Source organism: Stenella coeruleoalba, assembly GCF_951394435.1.
Source record: "Stenella coeruleoalba genome assembly, chromosome: 19".
NCBI classification, from domain to species: Eukaryota; Metazoa; Chordata; class Mammalia; order Artiodactyla; family Delphinidae; genus Stenella; species Stenella coeruleoalba.
The window spans coordinates 46,743,100-46,762,031 of record NC_137165.1 but is presented as its reverse complement, the minus strand read 5'-3'; the positions used below and the strand labels follow the sequence as shown (position 1 = coordinate 46,762,031).

Below are 18,932 nucleotides of genomic sequence, written 5' to 3'. Positions count from 1 at the left end.
AACAGCAGATGTTTGAGAACAAATCAGTGCATTTTTCTTGAAGTCCTAGAGATTCTGAGGTGCTTCGGCAGAAGCTCCACTTTATCTGAGTTAATTCGGGGCTCTAACAGAGGGTTCTGATGCTTTTTAAAAACTTTGAAAAATAGTGGACTGTTTGAATACGTGATTTTGTGTTTGGAGTTGCACTGAAAGTTTACAAGCAACATAAGAAAGCTGCTTTATTACTTTATAGCTGTGTGTGTGTGTGTGCGCGCGCGCGCGTGTGTGTGTGTGTGTGTGTGTGTGCGGTTTTCCTTTTTAATGTGAAATGCTGTTACCAAATTGACTACCAACCTTCCGCCAGACTTGTTACCTATGATTTCAGAGTTCCCCCAAACGTCAGATCTACCATGAAAGGATGTTTTTGCCTTTAATAAGGATTTTCAAAAGAATGTAGTATCTGAAGGCACTTTCAAAAGTATTTCTCTAAAAACCGTTTTTGAGTAATGATGCTATCAATGCAAGAGGGCATAGCCTCCCAAGGCAGTTGCTTTGAAAAAGGCAGCAATTATCTGGTTTGTGGTCTTGGGGTGGGCTTTAAACAATCCAGCATGTTCCACAGCGTAGTCGTTCCTCGTACATAGTCATTGCCTCTCTTCGTTGTTTGGCTCATTTATATCTGACTAGAAATTGTGCAGTGATGTCGCCACTCTCTCCCATGCAAGGTTATCGACCTGGTTGACCAGACTTCAGAAAACGCACCTACCACAGTTTCTCCAGATGTGGAAGAGAAGTTCGCTCATGCCCCGCCCAGGCCCGAGGCCCCCGTGGACTCCATGCTCAAGGACATGGCCACCATCATCCTGAGCACCTTCCTGCTCATTGGCTGGGTGGCCTTCATCATCACCTACCCCCTGGTAAAGCTCCACGCCTTCCCTTTCCCCTCCCACGTGTTTCTGAACCTTTGCCCATCACCCGATGTTAGTGAGGTCCAGACAAAGGTGGCAAAGAAACAAATACATTTCTTTTCCCACTTAAAAGTCAATATTGGCTTATCTTCAAACACATTGTAATTAAAGAGACACTCACTTCTCAGGAAAGGACAATTTTGTACCTACATCTTATAGTTTGACTGTAAAAACTGATTTGGAAACCTTGCTTGCAAATCATTTTAAAAACTGTATTTTCTTTTTCTAAGACTACACATAATACATGAAAATCTGTTATTAAGCTTTCCTCCCTTAAAAACTGTCTGTTTAGGGACTTCCCTGGCGGTCCAGTGGTTAAGACTTCGCCTTCCAGTGCAGGGGGTGAGGGTTTGATCCATGGTCAGGGAGCTAAGATCCCACATGCCTCACAGCCAAAAAACCAAAACATAAGACAAAAGCAATATAGTAACAAATTCAATAAAGACTTTAAAAATGGTCCACATTAAAAATTTTAAAAATCTTAAAAAAAAAAAGAAACCTGCCTGTTAGAGATATCAGATAGAGTGAGAAAGGCGGCACGGTTATTCCTTCGACTTTCTAGTTGGAAATAAGTGGCTAAAATTACATAGTTGAGTAGGTTGTGGGTTGGATAAAATATTCTGGAGGAATATTCTTTCTTTCTTTCTTTTTTTTTTTTTTGCCTCACCACACAGCTAAAGCTAACAGTATCTTAGTTCCCCGACCAGGGATTGAACCTGGGTCCTCGGCAGTGAGAGCACAGAGTCCTAGCCACCGCACCGCCAGGGAATTCCCTGGAGAAATATTCTTTCATCAAGATGCTTGGAGCATTGAAACCTTACCACCTCAGAACACAAGTGCTCCAAAAGCTCACATCCCCGTGGAGGAATGAGGATGACAGGCCCTTCGTGGTACTCAAAATGTGTCCACCTGCATTGTTTTTTTTTTCAGCCTCACCCAGTTCTTATTCTTATCTATCCCCTACCCACAAATAAAGAAACTTGACTCTGGGAAGTTAAATAACTTTCCCGAGGTAACTCAGCTAGTAGATGGAATTTCCAGGATTACAACCCAAGTTGAAAGAAAGAGAGCGAGATCTCTAGAAAACTCCCAGGCGGGTGTGGTGTTGGCTACACACCCATCCCTGCAGCCACCTTCCCACGCATGGGGTAGTAATTAATAATCACAGGTCGCTGCCACTTCAAAGTATGATGGAATGAATTGTACAGACTAAATGAGAAGAGTGTGGGGTGTGGGGAAGGCAGCATGATGAAATGGGAGTGGGACCTTGGCCAGGCTCCCTGTGTTTCAGCCCCGCTCTGCCACATCCTGGCTGTGCAGCTGTGGGCAGATGGCCAGGTGGCCCCGAGCCCCAGTGGCGTCCCCGCCTCCGCACTGCTGGTGATCTGTGCGCCAACCTCTGTCATGTGCACGGCCATGGTAGACAGCAAGCCTGGGTCTTCCCTGTGTCCACCACACTCTCAGCCACCTGGTACCCATTCTTCCTGTTTGGTTTCACTCTTGCAACAATTCCCAGACTTTTGTGGATTTTTTTTTTTTTTTTTTTTTTGGCTGCACCGTGGGGCATGCAGGGTCTTAGCTCCCCGACCAGGGGTTGAACCCGCACCCTCGGCAGTGAAAGTGTGGAGTCCTAACCACTTGACCGCCAGGGAAGTCCCCCAGACTTTCATAAAAGTCCCAGAATTGTAGAGTTGACTGGAACCCCCCTCCATCTGGCCCAGCCCTCCACCTCCAGTGGAATCCTCCTCTGCTGCCCCTGAAGGGCCCCTCCAGTTGGGGGATGGGCTGTACTGGGAAGTCTAACTGGCAGGAAGAGCTCCGATCGCTGACCACGTTCTGCCCCCCGCGGCCTTCTCACTGGTCTCGTCCTGCCCCGTGGGGTCACCTCAAGTGTCCCCTCTTCCTCCGCCGCAGGAGCCTGCCCCGTCCCGCCCGCTTGCGCGCTGGGCGCTGGGCTGCACTGGCCGGGTTGTGGGTTTCTCTTCCCAGAGCCGACGTCAGCAGCGGCAGCTCCAGCACCAGCAGTTTCAGAAGGAACTGGAGAAGATCCAGCTCCTGCAACAGCAGCAACTGCCCTTCCACCCACCTGGAGATGTCGCAGCTCAGGACACCGACCTCCTGGACTCGTGCGGACAGTACTCGGAGAGCTCGGCCACCAGCAGCCCCAGCACGTCCCCCAGAGCCTCCAACCACTCGCTCCACTCCAGCGGCTCCACCTCCAGGGCTGCCACCAGCCCCTTCCCGGAGCAGGATGACGAGGGTAAAGCGAGTTGCCATTTTGGTGCCGCCTTCTCTTTCGCTGGAGCACGACCTGAGGACTGTAAAGCCCCATGCCCTTCCTGGGGGTCTCCACGGGATTATGAAGTGCTGTTCCCAAGGGTTCACCGAGGTCTCCCCCCCTCCCCCCCACTCCGGGGGCGGGGCTTCTGCCCCATCCCGAGGCCTCTGCCCCGCAGAGGGAGCCACTGTGGCCCTCCCTCCATCTTGCTGCACAGAGGGCTGAGAGTCGCTGCTGACCAGAGGTGCACTGGCCCTCTGGTTCGAGAGCGCCCCTGAGGCCGGCCGGTGGCCACGTGCAAAGGTGCAGCTGTTGGTCTGCTTTCGTGCGGGAGGGGGGCTCAGGCCGGCGGTCAGGGCCGATCGTCTGAGGGGATTGGTGTGGAACCAGTGCAGGAGACCTCAGAGTCCTGAGTCTCAGGCTGGACACTCTGCTACTGGTCTCTCCATCTCACGCGTCCCCCGGCACTACCTGCATGTTTCCGGTGCAGACCTTTGGGTGGATCTGTAGAGAAGCCCTGTCTTCAGGCTTCTGACCTCACAGTAGTGAAAGTAAAAGCTGGGACAGAGGGCAGGGGCAGGCGAGGAGGTGGCTTGGGCGTGACTGGGGAGGGGCCCAGCAGCTCCTGCTCTCCAGGACCCCTCAGTCTGAGCTTAGGAAGCTTGTAGCCACTCTAGCCTCAAGGTGGTTAGGTTATGTTTGTCCTTTTTTCTGTTCTGTCCCAGATGAGGAAACCAGCATGGTGATAGTTGGGAAAATCTCATTCTGTCCGAAGGACGTCCTGGGCCACGGAGCCGAGGGCACAATTGTGTACCGGTGAGTGGCCTGGAGAGCCCTGAGCCTTCACCACCTCACGTGCAAGCTCCCATCGGCTCCAGGGGCACAGTGGGGTTATCGCAGTGACCAGATGGAAGAGTTCCCCACAGGGGGAAGTGATGGCCGCGGGGCCGCTGGGCGGTTGGTCAGGGCCCCCCAGGCTGTGAGGCCTTCGAGGCAGACGCTGCATCAGGTGGAAGGAGTCCCGCAGGCCCAGGGTTCTCCTGGCGTTTCCACAGCCAACCCCGCTCCTCGTCCTGCAGTGGCATGTTTGACAACCGCGACGTGGCCGTCAAGAGGATCCTCCCCGAGTGTTTTAGTTTCGCAGACCGTGAGGTCCAGCTGCTGCGAGAGTCGGATGAGCACCCAAACGTGATCCGTTACTTCTGCACCGAGAGGGACCGGCAGTTCCAGTACATCGCCATCGAGCTGTGCGCGGCCACCCTGCAGGAGGTGGGTGGCCCCAGGTCACCGACGGCTCTGCCAGCGCCACCGTCGGCTCCCTTCTCCTGGCAGCTCGGGTGCAGTTTTAGGGACTGCCAGTTTCCTTATTTTTTAAATTTCTTTTTAGTAACTTTATTGAGGTTACAATACAACGTATTCGTTTTCAGTGTACGGTTTGATGCATGCTGACAAGGGTATGTACCCATTTTAACCACCAACAGTGGAAATGTAGAGCACTTCCCTCTCCCCAGATTTCGTTGTGTGGTCCCCTCGGCTGCCCGGGGCAGTCTGTGGTTGCAGTTGGTACCTCTCTCCCTCTTGGCCTCCAGGAAACCTGGTCGATCCTTCCTCCCATCGCCGGTCAGGGCTGGTGTGGGCTAGGGGGATGCTAGTTGATGACTTGAGTCATTAAGATAATCCATTGAACCCCTTTTGCGCAGTTTCCAGGCTGTGCAACTGTGATATTTCAGTATCATTTGGCTTCATTGCAGGCTTACCTGTAGGAGGCAGTGAACTTGGGTTCCTTCCCCTCTCGTCACCTCATTATAAACTAGTAAGCTGGAGCTTTGTTTGTTTGCTTGTTTAAGTCAGTCTTTCAGGGGAAAAGAAAGTCTGCTGGAAAATACAGATTTGAACGGAGAATATTGTCAGTAAAACTTCCCATTTGTTTGTTAAAATATGATCAAAGAAAACGAGCTGACCCGATACCAAATGTTTATTAAAGCAAAAACCTTCAGGCCGAATTTTTCTAAATAAAATTGAATCACTTAAAAAAAGAGAGAGAGGGCTTCCCTGCTGGTGCAGTGTTGAGAGTCCGCCTGCCGATGCAGGGGACACGGGTTCGTGCCCCGGTCCGGGAGGATCCCACATGCCGCGCAGCGGCTGGGCCCGTGGGCCTTCGCCGCTGGGCCTGCGCGTCCGGAGCCTGTGCTCCGCAACGGGAGAGGCCACAACAGTGAGAGGCCCGCGTACCGCAAAAAAAAAAAAAAGAGAGAGAAGGTATGCTGAGGAGCGAAGTCCTGAGGGCCCTGTGCCGTGACCCAGCCTTCGTGTCTCTTGCAGTACGTGGAGCAGAAAGACTTTGCCCACCTCGGCCTGGAGCCCATCACCTTGTTGCAGCAGACCACCTCGGGCCTGGCCCACCTGCACTCCCTCAACATCGGTGAGAAGCCTCCCCTTATCAGGCGGGGGGACAACTTGCTCAGGTGGTCCTTGCCTCTGTCGAAGCTCTTTGCTGCCTCACGGGGTCCCTGTTGTTGAAGAAAGAGAGGACTTAACACATTTGAGAGCCAGGACCTTTACAGGCAGCAGCGGGTCTGTTGAGAATCTGAGGAGGGCCCATCCCCATCGCAGAAGGAGTCCAAGCACGGGACTAACCTGGAGTTTTGTGTTAGTTCACAGAGACCTGAAGCCACACAACATCCTCCTCTCCATGCCCAGCGCACACGGCAGGATCAAGGCCATGATCTCCGACTTCGGCCTCTGTAAGAAGCTGGCAGTGGGCAGACACAGCTTCAGCCGCCGCTCAGGGGTACCCGGCACAGAAGGCTGGATCGCCCCGGAGATGCTGAGCGAAGACTGCAAGGAGAACCCCGTGAGTGTAGGCGTGGCTCTGTGAAAACTGCGGAAGCAGCCTCTTGTTCCCGGGGGATTCAGAGCCTCCAGGCCCAGGGGGGCGGGCTGGAGCGCTCACTGCCAGAGAGGGACGTTTCTGTAGCGGAGAGCTTCTCCCCCAGCAGCACTCTGCCAGCACTCTAACACTGTCTCCTGTCCAGAGGAATGAAAGGGGTGAATGTAGGCAGTTGTCTGTTTTTTTCCCCCGTACTCTTCCAATCCTTTCCCCCCCTATTTTGGGCAACTGGAAAATCAGGACTTGCGTAAGGTGAGCAAGCTTCCAGTTTTCATTCTGTTTTTAATTTGTTTTTGTTTTTCCAGCTTTCTATTTTGAGAATTTTTAGACATACAGAAAATTGAGAGCAGTGAATACCTCTGTACCTCTACCTAGATTCAACATTCGTCCGTATTTTTCACTCTCTGTCTGTTCCTGCAACCATTCGAATATGAGTGGCAGGACTCCCAGCCCTTTACCTTAAACACCTCAGCACACGCCTCCCAAGGACAGGTACCTTCTACCTCCTGACCACCTACCCATGCTCACACCTCAGCCATTAATACTGTTTCCATTGATACCTAGTGTTCAATGCATATTCAAGTTTCCCCAGTTGTTCACCAAATGTCTCTTGTAGAGCTGGTTTCTGTAAAGCAGGACCCAATTAGGTGTGTTTGTTACATGGCGCTTGATTCGGTCTCCTTTCCTCAACACAGTTCTCCCAGCTTTCTTGTCCCACGACGGTGGCTCTTTGCAGAGTCGGGGCACTTCTCTGTAGAATGCCTCGCTTGGGATTCGCTCACTCATTTCCTCTTGGTGGTATTTAACTTGCCTGTTCCTTGTATTCCTGTGAACTAGACATAGGTCTAAGGGCTTGACTAGATTCAAGTTAAGTGTTTTTGGTAAGAACAGTCCCAGTCGGGTTGTACCATTACTGCATCCCTAATGGTGATGCTGAGTTGAAGCAGCTGGTGCAGGCGGTGACACTGGCATCTCGCCTTTGTTAGGACTGTGTGGGGCGATGCTCTGGCAGAGTGTGAATATCCCATCACCAGCAGTCACCCACCTGATGGTTCAGCGTCCATTGGCAATCCTTGCCTGAATCACTGCATTCGTAGAAAGTCTACATTTATTAGCTGACATTTTTCTGTAAAGAAGAACTTTATTTATATTCCTTTTCTCTCTCTCTCTCTGTGGACTCACGGATTTAAAAAAAATAGCAGTATAATCCATTGTAGTCCTTACTCATTTTTGTTTGTTTTTGGTTTTGTTCCTATTCCTTTTGGTACTCAGATTGTTCCAGTTTGGCCAACAGGAGCCCCTTCACGCTGGCTTCTGCATCCTTTTGCTGAGAGCCCAGTCGTGTTTGAGCACCTTGCTTTCTAGCCCAGTAAGACATTGGAGGATTATGTGGCGTTCCCTGATCAGACCTGGATGGGATCAGCCATCCTAAAATAGATTAGATTCAGTGGAGCCTCTTATCCTACTCACGGGGGACCGCAGCTGGTCAGTTAATCAAAAAGGTCAGTTACGATGAAAAATCATAAGGAAATACATACACACCTTAAACATTTTATTTTGACTTAAAGTAAGTCATGTGACTCTTTAAGGAAGTCTTTGATGTAAGACAAGATCTTTTTATTGACTTGGGTCCAACTGAATGGAGTTGTTCGTTTCCTCTCTTGTATGCAGCCCACTCACATGCCTTCTGTGACTTCTAGATCGAGACTCAGACATTTCAGACACCTCCTAAGTGATTTGAAAGCAGAATCCTAGCTTTCAGCTATTTATGTCCTGTCGCTTACAGTTGAGTCTCCCACATCTAATTCCACAGCAGTTTTTGTAGCAACTCCCTCGCATTGAGTCTTTCCAAAGATTCAGCTTACCTCAGGCTTGGCGGCCCGTGTATTCTATCAGCTTATGGAGTATTTAAACTACAAGGACAAGTGGCAGAAATGAGTTTGGGAAAGAACATAACTGAGCCTAGAGATGAGCCCATAGGGTTGGGGGCAGAGGGGCCCAGCATGTGGAACGCAAGCCCCCAGGGGGCAGCATGAGTGGTAAGGATGCTGGGGAGTCAGGCAGCCTGGGCTGCAGGAAACGGAAAACGGAGAGCATTAACGACACAGTCAGTAGGTGAGAAGTGGCCACCAGGTGAGCGCTTCAGTGGTGGTGGACTTGTTCCTCCTGTCCTGAATCTGTCACCCACCTAAGGAACATTCTGATGAAGTAGAACAAAGATGACTGGGCTCAGGAATAAGACCTGCATCTTGTCCTGGTTTATCGCTATCCAGCAGTGACCCTGGGCTTGTCATTGAGCCTTTCTGTCCGTGTCTTCATCTGGGGATGGTGACATTTGCTCTGCTCACCTCACAGGGCTCTTGTGAAGGGTGTGTTTTCTCCAGTGAGGAAGGCGATGAGCTCCTGGCTTTCTCTCGCTAGAGCCTCACGTTGTCTGGTGGAGAATCCGAGTGGCGGGGCCTGACGTGAGGGACCCACGCCGTGCTCGGGAGCCATCCCAGTGTAACACCCCATGTAGACATGCTAGGCATCATACACACACATTTCATCTGTAGGCATGGAATGGTTTCACGGGATAAGTGAGACGTGGTATTAGATAACATCAAAGTGAGCTCACTGGAAATTTGTTAACTAATCTTCTTCTGGGACTGTTTTTGGTTTTTTTTTTGTCTATTTTATTTATTTTTTTAACATCTTTATTGGGGTATAATTGCTTTACAATGGTGTGTTAGTTTCTGCTTTATAACAAAGTGAATCAGTTATACATATACATATGTTCTCTGGGACTGTTTTTGAACCAAAAACTTTTTTTTTTTTTTTTTTGGCCACGCCACGTGGCTTGTGGGATCTTAGTTCCCTGACCAGGGATCAAACCCGTGCCCTCGGCAGTGAAAGTGCAAAGTCCTAACCACTGGACCACCAAGGCATTCCCACCAAAAACTGGTTTTATTTCGTTTATTAACCCAGTGTTAAGACCTGTCATATGTGGGCACCTTGGAAGTCCCTGGGGGGACAACAGGGAAGCAAACGCACAGAAATTCCTGCCCACGAGGAGTTGCATGCTGGTTGGGTGAAGAATAACTAGCAGCAAGGAGAGAGCGTCCTGTGGGCCGAGCACTGGTTTGAGCCACCGTTTTCACACTTAACGTGTGCATCTAATCTTCACAACAGCCCCATGGGGTCATCCTCGTTTCGTGGTCATGGACGCTGAGGCGCAGAGTGACCAGGGGGCTTCCGAGGGCCAGTGGCAGAGCCAGCAGGCATCGCAGGCATTGGGTCCAGAGCCCAGTTCTCCACTGGGACCTCCAGCACTCGGGTGGGACCTGCAGGGCACCCAGCACTGCTCTGAGGCCATCAGAACTTTCAGCCGGCTCTCCTAAGGCACCTTCTAGGTGGAAGAATCAGCAGCAACAACCCCCTCCTCTGCTGCTGAGTTAGCATGAGAATTCTCCCCTGAAGCCCTCTGATGCCCCGAGTTTCTTTTCAGACCTACACGGTGGACATCTTCTCTGCGGGCTGCGTCTTTTACTACGTGATATCTGAGGGCAGCCACCCTTTTGGCAAGTCCCTGCAGCGGCAGGCCAACATCCTCCTGGGCGCCTGCAGCCTGGACTGCCTGCACCCTGAGAAGCACGGTGAGCGGGCAGCAGGGCTCGGGGGCCTCGGGAGCGGCCCCTGCGGGCGGGGGTGGGGCTGGCTCTGACTCCCCAGAGGCCCTTCTTTCCAGCTGCTCGCCCTGTGGTCCTCAGTGAACTGACGACTGGGTCCAGAGCTGGTGGAGGGCTGGGTAGGGTGTCCTCGAAGCGCCACCTTCTAAAGCCAAGCAGTTCCCGGGTTCCTTCAGGTCACACGATGACCTGTGTGACCTGGGTAAGGCCCCCTTGGGGGACCTCTGTTTTCCAGCTTGTGACTCGTGAGGGTTAAATAATCTGAGGTCCCTTCCTGCCCTGATGTTTGGGGAGACGGAAAGGCCATGCTGCATACACTGGGCTCTCGTGTGTGGGCCAGTTGTCAGCGCGTGCGGCCTGGGCTGAGGACAGACGGGCTGGGTCCTCGCTCTCCAGGCACGCAGCTGACAAGTCTTTCTGCCTGACTTCAGGGTTTCCTGCATTATAATTGGCCCGTGACACCCCACTGTTGCCTTTTGAAAAACTTTAAACCATCTTACTGTTTTGCCCATGGATTAATTTTCCTTATTCCCTGGAGACAAAACAGATTAGCATAAAGGCTAGAATCCCATTATACAGTGATGAATGACTGCTCCTAATACCTTTGTATCTATTATTCTGATCATCTATCTAGACATGTATGCATATTTTTATAAAAATGGGGTTAAATAGTGCATAGTATTTTGCAGCACGCCCGTTTTTAAACTTCATCTTGACCCTCTCTGCGTCCGTCCGCATTCAGCCAGCACGTCATCCTGGTGGCCCACAGTCCAGCGTGTGGAGGCACAATGGTGTCACCCGAGCCTCTGATATCGAGTATTTCCAATCACTCTTTTTCACTAACCGCGCAGTGAGGACTCTCCTTGGCTGAAGTCTTGTGCAAGCTCTTATGTTATTGGATTGAGTTCCTGTCCGTAGAACCTTGAGTCACAGGGCATGCAGACTGTCAGGGTTGTGGGTATTTGCTTGTGGCTTTAGACTGGTAGTAACGAGTCGCATGTTTATTTTCCTCCTTTGTAGAAGACGTTATTGCCCGGGAGTTAATAGAGAAGATGATTGCAATGGATCCTCAGAAGCGCCCGTCAGCGAAGCATGTGCTCAAACACCCGTTCTTCTGGAGCCTAGAAAAGCAGCTCCAGTTCTTCCAGGTGGAGACATTTGTTTTCTTTATCAAAAATTTTCATGTAACCTTTCCAGTATTTTTCCAGAAACTACAGCAAAGGACAAAGAATAAAACAAATGACCCCGTAATTCCATAACCGAGAGATAACCACAGTTGACATTTTAATATATTTTCTCCATACAGGCAGACCGGGTTTGGCTCCAGACCACCCTGATAAAGCAGATGTCGCAATAACGGGAGCCACATGAACGTTTCGGTTTCCCGGTGCATATAAGAGTCCATGTTTACACTATACTGTACTCTAAGTGTGCGATAACATTACGTCTGAGGGCAGGTGTCTTCCAGGGACCCTCACACTAGCCAGGTCACTTTGTTGTGTGTGTGTTTTTTTTTTAATATTATTAACATTTTTTGATTAATGTCCTTTTTATTTATTTATTTATTTGGCTGCACCAGGTCTTAGTTTGGCACGCAGGTTCCCTAGTCTTAGCATGTGGGTTCTTTAGTTGCGGCATGTGAACTCTTAGTTCCGGCATGCATGTGGGATCTAGTTCCCCGACCAGGGATCGAACCCGGGCCTCCTGCATTGGGAGCACAGAGTCTTAGCCACTGGACCACCAGGGAAGTCCCTATCCAGGTCACTTTGATGATCACAAGACATAGAGCAGGAATGAAGCTCACACAAAGGGACCTTCACCCCACCAGGATTAGGATGTAAACTCTCAGTATCTCCAAGTCACGTGCCTTGCGAACACCCCCAGCTTCCGTCCGCGTCACTAGCTGTACCGACGTTGCGGCTCAGCACCATGTGCCCCCCGTGTACCCGAGTTGACCATCAATCCCCCCCACCAAGGCTTTCTTCCCGCAACTGCAAGTTAGACGGCCAGCCAGTCTGACTTCATCTTCATCAAAGAAAGAAAAGCCAGGGCTTCCCTGGTGGCGCAGTGGTTGAGAGTCCGCCTGCCGATGCGGGGGATGCGGGTTCGTGCCCTGGTCCGGGAAGATCCCACGTGCTGCAGAGTGGCTGGGCCCGTGAGCCCCATGAGGCTGCTTGGTGGACCTGTCTCACTGGCCGGGGCTCAGAGAGGCCCGTGCTCAGGTGCATACCTCGGACCCCGAGCAGGATTTAGATCCAGGGCCGGGGCCTCCAGAGCCCACACTCTTGTCACCAGCTTTTCTCCTCTGAAAGAAGTCTTGGCTTCATCTGTCTTTCCTAATTGTTTGAATGAGGAGTGACAACCCTGCATCAGTCATGGCTCTGAGCATGTCCTGTTCCAGTGGGTACACAAAAGTCACAGGATGCGAATCAAAATGGACCTTTTTTTTTTTTTTTTGGTTCATCGATGAATACGGTTTGCACACGTGGCCCTGTGTGGCATGTATGTGTGAAACACGGGCGAGGCACTGCAGGTCTGAGGTGGAGATGGTCCGTGTGGGCCTCTCCTCAGCGAGTGGCAGACGGGGCTGCTCCCAGGGAAGAGGTGATGGACAGGGGAGAAGGCAGGACGCTTGCTGCCCGGCTCTGGGCTCAGGCTCAGGCAGGGGTGGCCATCCCGGCACTCAGAGTGTCCGTCCTCTGGCTCTCAGAGCCTCTGCACACTGACTGTTACCTGTTGCCCTGTCTCCCTCCCAGGACGTGAGTGACCGGATAGAGAAGGAGTCCCTAGACGGCCCGATAGTGAAGCAGCTGGAGCGCGGCGGGCGGGCTGTGGTGAAGATGGACTGGAGGGAGAACATCACTGTCCCCCTCCAGACAGGTGACCTCGCGGTGCCCCCGGGGTCAGTGTTGGTGGAAGCGGTGCAAAAGCAGCAGCTGTTTCTGAGAAGCAGACGTGGAAACGGCAACTCCAGGCCGTTTGGGGCTCCGAATATCGCTTCTGGGATTGAGGCTTCCTGTGGTTTGGATACAGGTCACACCATTGCTCTGACGTGTGTCCCAGTTGTCTGAGTGACAGGTCAGTGACAGGTGTCTTGCCCTCGGCGGTCATTTCTGATCGCAGGTGAGAAAGGGAGGTGGAATTCAGACTAACACTGCCGCCCTGGGGTTCAGTCTGGGGAAGTGCGCCTGTCAGTGACAAGAATGGAGTTAGGTCATGATTTGGTCCGATTGCTTGATCCCCAGGAGCCCCAGGAATTGTTTTCTTTCGAAATCTGTGTTGTCTGTTACATTGCCTTCCTTGTTTTTTTCGTAGATCTGCGTAAATTCAGAACCTATAAAGGCGGCTCTGTCCGAGATCTCCTCCGGGCCATGAGAAATAAGGTGAGGGCTATGAGCACACGGCGGTCCGGGCGGGGCCGCAGCGCAGCACCCCCTGCTCATATCCCTTCTCTGGGGGTCCTCCAGCCCCTCTGGATGAGGACCTCACAGAGGCTGGGAGGCCTCGGCTGCACAGGAAACACTAGAGGCTGCTTCTTCCCCTGAATGAACTTTCCCTGCAGGGATGTTGAGGCGGGGATACAGGTCACAGTGCAGCCTCTGCTAGAAGCGGGCTCCCGGGTGCTACATCCTTTGCTGACTTGTTCGGTGCCTGGATGTGCACAGATAAACTCCTTCTGACGGGGTGGGGGTGGGGGGGCCTTCCCGCCCGGGACTGGCCCCGCCCTCCCCGCGCAGGCCTCGCTCGGCTCCGAGGCCTCCCGGGAAGGAGGGGAAGCGGCGCCCGGTGCTGGTGGGTGGTTCCTTCACGCGGCCTAACGGTCGGTGTTTCTTGAGCGAGGGTCTTGCCGGGTCCCGCGGGCTCCTCTCTGCTGACCGTGGGTCTGTGTCGCCCCCCTCCCGTCTACAGAAGCACCACTACCGGGAGCTGCCCGAGGAGGTGCGGGAGACGCTAGGCCCCCTTCCCGACGGCTTCGTGCGCTACTTCACGTCGCGCTTCCCCCACCTCCTCTCCCACACCTACCGTGCCATGGAGCTGTGCCGCCGCGAGAGGCCCTTCCAGCCCTACTACCACGAGCCCCCCGAGCCCCGGCCCCCAGTGACTCCAGACGCCCTCTGAGCCAGGCGGCCTCCGTGCCGGCGGCCCCGCTGGGACCAAGGGCCTGGTCTCTACAAGCCACAGCCTGGCGTCTCCTGCCGAGCAGGGAGACCAGGCTGCAAAGCCAAGTGCCTCGAGCTGCCTGCTCTGCAGCCAGCAGGGGAGGATGCTGACCCCGGAAAGTGGGAGGCGTGACCGCGCCCCCCCTCCCGACCCACGAGGGAGCTGGGCAGACATTGGCCGTGAAAGCTTGACCATCGGGGGACGGCTGCGAAGGAGGGCCATTCCCAGAGGCAGAGGGGAGCACCCTCTGCCTTCTCCTGGATAAACTCGCTTCAGACTTCCGTTTCTTTTAAAACTCCCTGTGAGATGCCACTGTGTGGGCCCTTAAGGAAGAGAGCTGAGGGAGCCCTCAGTGGTGCCTACGTGCTGGGACCGGGAGCGTCTCTCTCTTGGACCAGCCGGGCCGAGGTGCAGTAAGTGCAGCCTCCGCTAGAAGCAGGGCTCCGGAGGAGAGGGTGCCCAGGAGGAGGAGGACCTTCAGAGGGCGTCATCCCCAGGGATCGGAGATGCCTCACTGATCACAGACGCGCCCACAGGTTCCCAGGTCACTGTAACCAGTGTTTCCTCGGGGGTGGCGAGAGCCTTGAGGGTGGGGACGCGGTGTGGGGAGAGGCCAGCCTGGAACTCTGGAAGGTGAGTCTGTGTCTGCGGGTCTCTCAGAAACAAAGAGGATGCTGCGTTCTGAGACAGCTGTGGCCCAGGGCACCGGTGGCCTGAATGGTGGCCTTTGGTGGAGTCGTGCCCTGGGGTGCTTGGGGATGTTGAGGAGCATTTGGGGGCAGGAGGTGATAAGTCCCCTGGCTATGAAGGAAAGCAGCTCCGATCCCGATCCCGGCAGGGACAGGCCTTTGGGACCAGAGGGGAGCAGGCCAAACAGGACACTCGTGGCCCCCCGGGGAGAGCCCTGGCCAGCAGGTGGGCGATGAGGCTGCTCTGTCCCTGGAGCTGGCAGGACGGGCCAGGGGTTAGAGGGCCAAGGCCAGGGTCACCACACACTTTCGGGCAGGCTTTTCTGTTTCTCTTGGCAGATTTTAATAACTTTATAATTTGATCATACTGTAGAATGCTACATTAGCGTGAGCTGAACTTAACTTGAAGCTTGTGAGGAAGTAATGTAAGATATAGAATACATCTTCTATTTTGTAAGATACCCAAAGTCCCATCCCCTCCAGAAAGAGTGTTCGTATGTTGAACATTCTCTAATGCTGAAGAGTAAAACGTTATAGCAACACTATATACATGTATGAAAGTAATATTCTCTAAATTATGTCAATACCATGGGGTTTTTTCCCCCTAAAATTAATATAATTTTTAACTTTAGTTTTAGTCAAAAACTCCTCTGTCTTTTCTCTACCGAGAGCCTTAGAGGTTAAATGCAGTCAGGGTACCACGTAAGGAAGCGTTTTGCGTGTGCTTTCTCCAGCCAGGGGAATGGATCGTTGCAGTTCGGTCCTAGTGAACCCAGAGACTCCTCTCAGGAGGAAGAATGTTACTGTCTGGTTTTACTAACTAACAGAGAAATCGCTGTTTCTTCTCCTTGTAAGACGTTTTCTGGTGGTGGATTTGAATGAGGGCCACTCATCAAAAGCGCTCATTCTGCCTTCAGAGAATTCAGTTCCCTTCCTTTCCTAATGCCTAATGTCACTTTTTTTTCTTTTCTCCTTTTAATGTTATCCTACATCTTTAAACCTCATCAGTTACCTCATTTAGACCTGGGAACCCCGGCATCCTTGGTCAGCATCGTGGTGTCTTGTACCACGCTGTCCGTTTTTCAGGAACACAGCCGGACGGTTTTCTTCTCCCCGCTCTGATGCTCCTGAGCCAGCGCCCTCCCGCGCTGTTCTGTGGCGGCTCTGCAGGTCGCTTTGCCGCCGGGCCTGACCGGTGAGACAGTACGAAGTGGAGAAGGTGCCGTGAGCGATTTAAAGGACCGTCAGCTTCCTGTGCTGGGGGCAGTGGGGGGCGGGGCTGTTGGCGAGGCAGCTGCCTTGCCTCGTGGTCGCTGCTGAATGTTCTCTCTGGGGAGTAGCCAGGTCATTCTCAGCAGCCCAGGGTTTATGTCATCTCTCTGTTTTGGCCCAGCTTGCCTCCAGGACAGCTTTTTTTAAAATTCCTTTTCTGCTTGCAATACTAGTTTTTAACTACCCAACTTTCTCAAATTCATTTATTCAATGTATTTTATTTGAGCACTTACTGTATGAGCTGGGCAGGATATCGCATGCTAGGGACACAGGTGAACAAAATAGGCAAAACCTTGGCTTTCATATGAGCCAGTGATAGACGGCAGTGAGTAAATATCAGTGCTGCAAAGAAGATGCGGGCGTGGGGAAGGGCGTGCGTTTGGGGTTTTCACCCATCAGATCCGGGGTCAGATTGCCTTCTGTCCATCTTCTCTCCGTCACCTTTGGGAACCCAGTCACCCGTCAGTCCTCCAGGCCACTTGAAAAGGTCTCTTGTGGGCACCATCTGGTTTATCCCATCCTGGTCTCTAGAATTCTGGTTTCCTGTTGTGCTCGGCGCAGCGGGAAGGTGTCTTCCTTTCTCGAAAAGAGGGTTCTGCACCTGCCGCGTGTCCTGTCACTGCTGAGCTGTTTGATCTTTAGTACGATTCTTTGAAGGCTGTTTGACTTTTTACAAGTACACCATCTTCATCTTTAAGACAGAATTTATTCGCATCTGTTAGGGATCCCAAGGACACCATAATCTATTTAAATCTTGTGTTGACCCTTGTATCGAATCTGTCTTTGGCACACCTGCCAGAATTCTCATGTTGCTTATTGAGTCCTTTTAACTTTAATTTTTAGAGAGCTCCACCTGTCACTGGGCACCAGAGTGTCTGCACTCTTGGGAATCATTGGTGTTACATGATAAGTCACTAAACCACCTGGTGGCTGATGTATAAAATCCCAGATGCAAAGGTCCCCTCCCATCTCCCCCTCACTCAGTGCAAGAGTCATCATAGGCTCTTCCCAGGGAGACGTTATTCTGACCCATTACACGTATTTCAGTGGAAGAGCCACAGGTTAATGGGTCCAGCAAAGTGCTTCCTTTCCACCAACTGGAGAAGAAGGGTCCTTATCAGAGCTCGCCCTGATGCTCTGGGGGAGGTTTTGTGTGAACGCGATTCATTTATCACCGCAGTGAAAGAGATGAACTGGTGGTTGATCTGACCTCGAAGGTGTGGGGGGCCTTTGGGTTGCAGGGCTTTGTCCTCTTGGCCACTTTCTTCTCTGAAGGTAGACTGTGGCCAGGCTTGGATTTCCCGGGACTGTTCTCATTGTGCATCTCTGGTCATCGGATCCTCAGCCTTGAAGTCCTCCAGGAAGGTGGGCTGGTTCCGTTTTCACAGCCTTCTGTGCTGGAAGACAGAGCACAGCACACCTGTAACGAGCCTCTTTAAATTCTCTTTAGCTTTCTCTCTGCTCATTTAGCTTCTGAAATCCCTCTTCCTCGTATTTTCCAGTGTTTCTTTTCCTTGGCCACCCTTCACCATCCCGGAGTAGTTCTTTCAGTTAACTGTGCTCTGGCGCATTGGCCTTGCCTGGAAGAAAGTTGCCAGGTGTCCTGTACAGATGAGCCAGAATTCCGCCTTCCAGTGTTGGACCCGTTATCCTTTAAACCAAAGTGTCTACTCTTCCTTGTACTTGGTTTTCTTTATGAAACAGTGATTTCCACGAGTAACAGGTCCTGATTTTTTTTATCGGCACTTAAATCCTCTCTGTATTCATTGGAAAACCACAAAGACAGCATCTGCGATGAGCCTCCCCCCAGAGCAGCCTTAACCAACACTTCCAGCCAAAGTCCCCACCCCACCCGCCTCACCCCGTGCTCTTGAGTGTCTGGCGGGTACAGTATTCCTTTTCAGTGTCCCAGAAGCTGTGACGGGGGAGTCCCCGCTTACCTAGAAAGCATTACCGGTCAACTCTGCAGCATTCTCAGATGCAAACCTTAGGTAGCGTTCTTTTTGCAGTGACCTATTTATTTAACCTATTTATATTTATTTAATTTTTACTCTGAAGTGTATCCAGTGACAATTGCACTTGCTTAAAGCACATCAGATTTGCTTTGGACAACACCCCTGACCATTTTAAAACTGGAAACGGAAAAGTTATACTGTATCCTTCCACAGGATGGACGCCTTATAGTAGTTTTGTCATTAAAGGATAAATAATTTGGTTGGGGTAAAAATGTTAATTTTTAAGTGATTTTTTTTTTTTTTTTAAATTCTGTGCCATTGTGTCTTCTCTGTGGACAGTTAATTGTTGGATGGGTCTGTGTTAATTGTGTGATACAATCCTCTGTGGAACCTGAAATCCTCTTTTTAGCTTTGTATTTTATAAACTGCCAGGTTGTACAGTTTTTATGTGTATTTTTAGAGCTTGATGGCGTGAGGGTATCTAAGTTAAACGGCCTATTTTTGTACCTCCTGTACAGTTTTATAATTCTGCTGATTGATAATGGCACCTGACGCTGAACCGACCACAAATAAACGTAGTTTTAGATTTGGAAGCCAGCTCCATCTTCTTAGAGGCTTGACCACCACTGTCAGACCAGGGGTCGTTCTTGGCTGTCTTCCTGGGTGGGAGTCTGGCTGGTGGAGCCGGAGCAGTGGGCTTAGCGGGTGGGAGGACGGACGGGAGAGGTGTGTGTGTTTACTTGCTGGTGTTCATGGCAGGGTCCGGGGGCTGGAGAGTCCTCCTTAGTTTCTGTGGGCAAAGCTTCCTTGAACCACTGCAGGAAGTCCCCCAAAGTATTGATTTGGGCTGAATTCCAGGAAGGTGGCCATGTTGGGACAGACATGCCTCCTGATGAGGCAGGGTTTGCGGCAGGTGTAAATAGGTTATAGGACCAGGAAATCCACAAGGGGAAAAACACCAGGGAGGTAACTCAGCCAGCACAGCTACGGGAAAGCCACGACCTGTGCGTGTCAGAAGCACATAAGACACCTGCCCAGACGCCAAGGAATGAGCTCAGCAGCCGGTCTGTTG

General features: G+C 51.8%; 1 protein-coding gene across 1 annotated transcript in view; it reads left to right on the top strand.

Moving 5' to 3' along the window:
- ERN1 (endoplasmic reticulum to nucleus signaling 1) overlaps positions 1 to 18,435 on the top strand; it is an 82,863-nt gene extending 64,428 nt beyond the window's left edge. The window contains exons 12-22 of the mRNA XM_079903998.1: positions 705 to 896; positions 2,937 to 3,207; positions 3,951 to 4,041; positions 4,305 to 4,494; positions 5,548 to 5,647; positions 5,880 to 6,079; positions 9,603 to 9,750; positions 10,804 to 10,931; positions 12,540 to 12,663; positions 13,099 to 13,166; positions 13,693 to 18,435. Of these exons, the coding sequence (XP_079760124.1) occupies positions 705 to 896; positions 2,937 to 3,207; positions 3,951 to 4,041; positions 4,305 to 4,494; positions 5,548 to 5,647; positions 5,880 to 6,079; positions 9,603 to 9,750; positions 10,804 to 10,931; positions 12,540 to 12,663; positions 13,099 to 13,166; positions 13,693 to 13,902 (1,722 nt within the window). The 3' untranslated portion in view covers positions 13,903 to 18,435. The remainder of the gene's footprint in view (positions 1 to 704; positions 897 to 2,936; positions 3,208 to 3,950; positions 4,042 to 4,304; positions 4,495 to 5,547; positions 5,648 to 5,879; positions 6,080 to 9,602; positions 9,751 to 10,803; positions 10,932 to 12,539; positions 12,664 to 13,098; positions 13,167 to 13,692) is intronic.
- Positions 18,436 to 18,932: the final 497 nt, after the last annotated feature.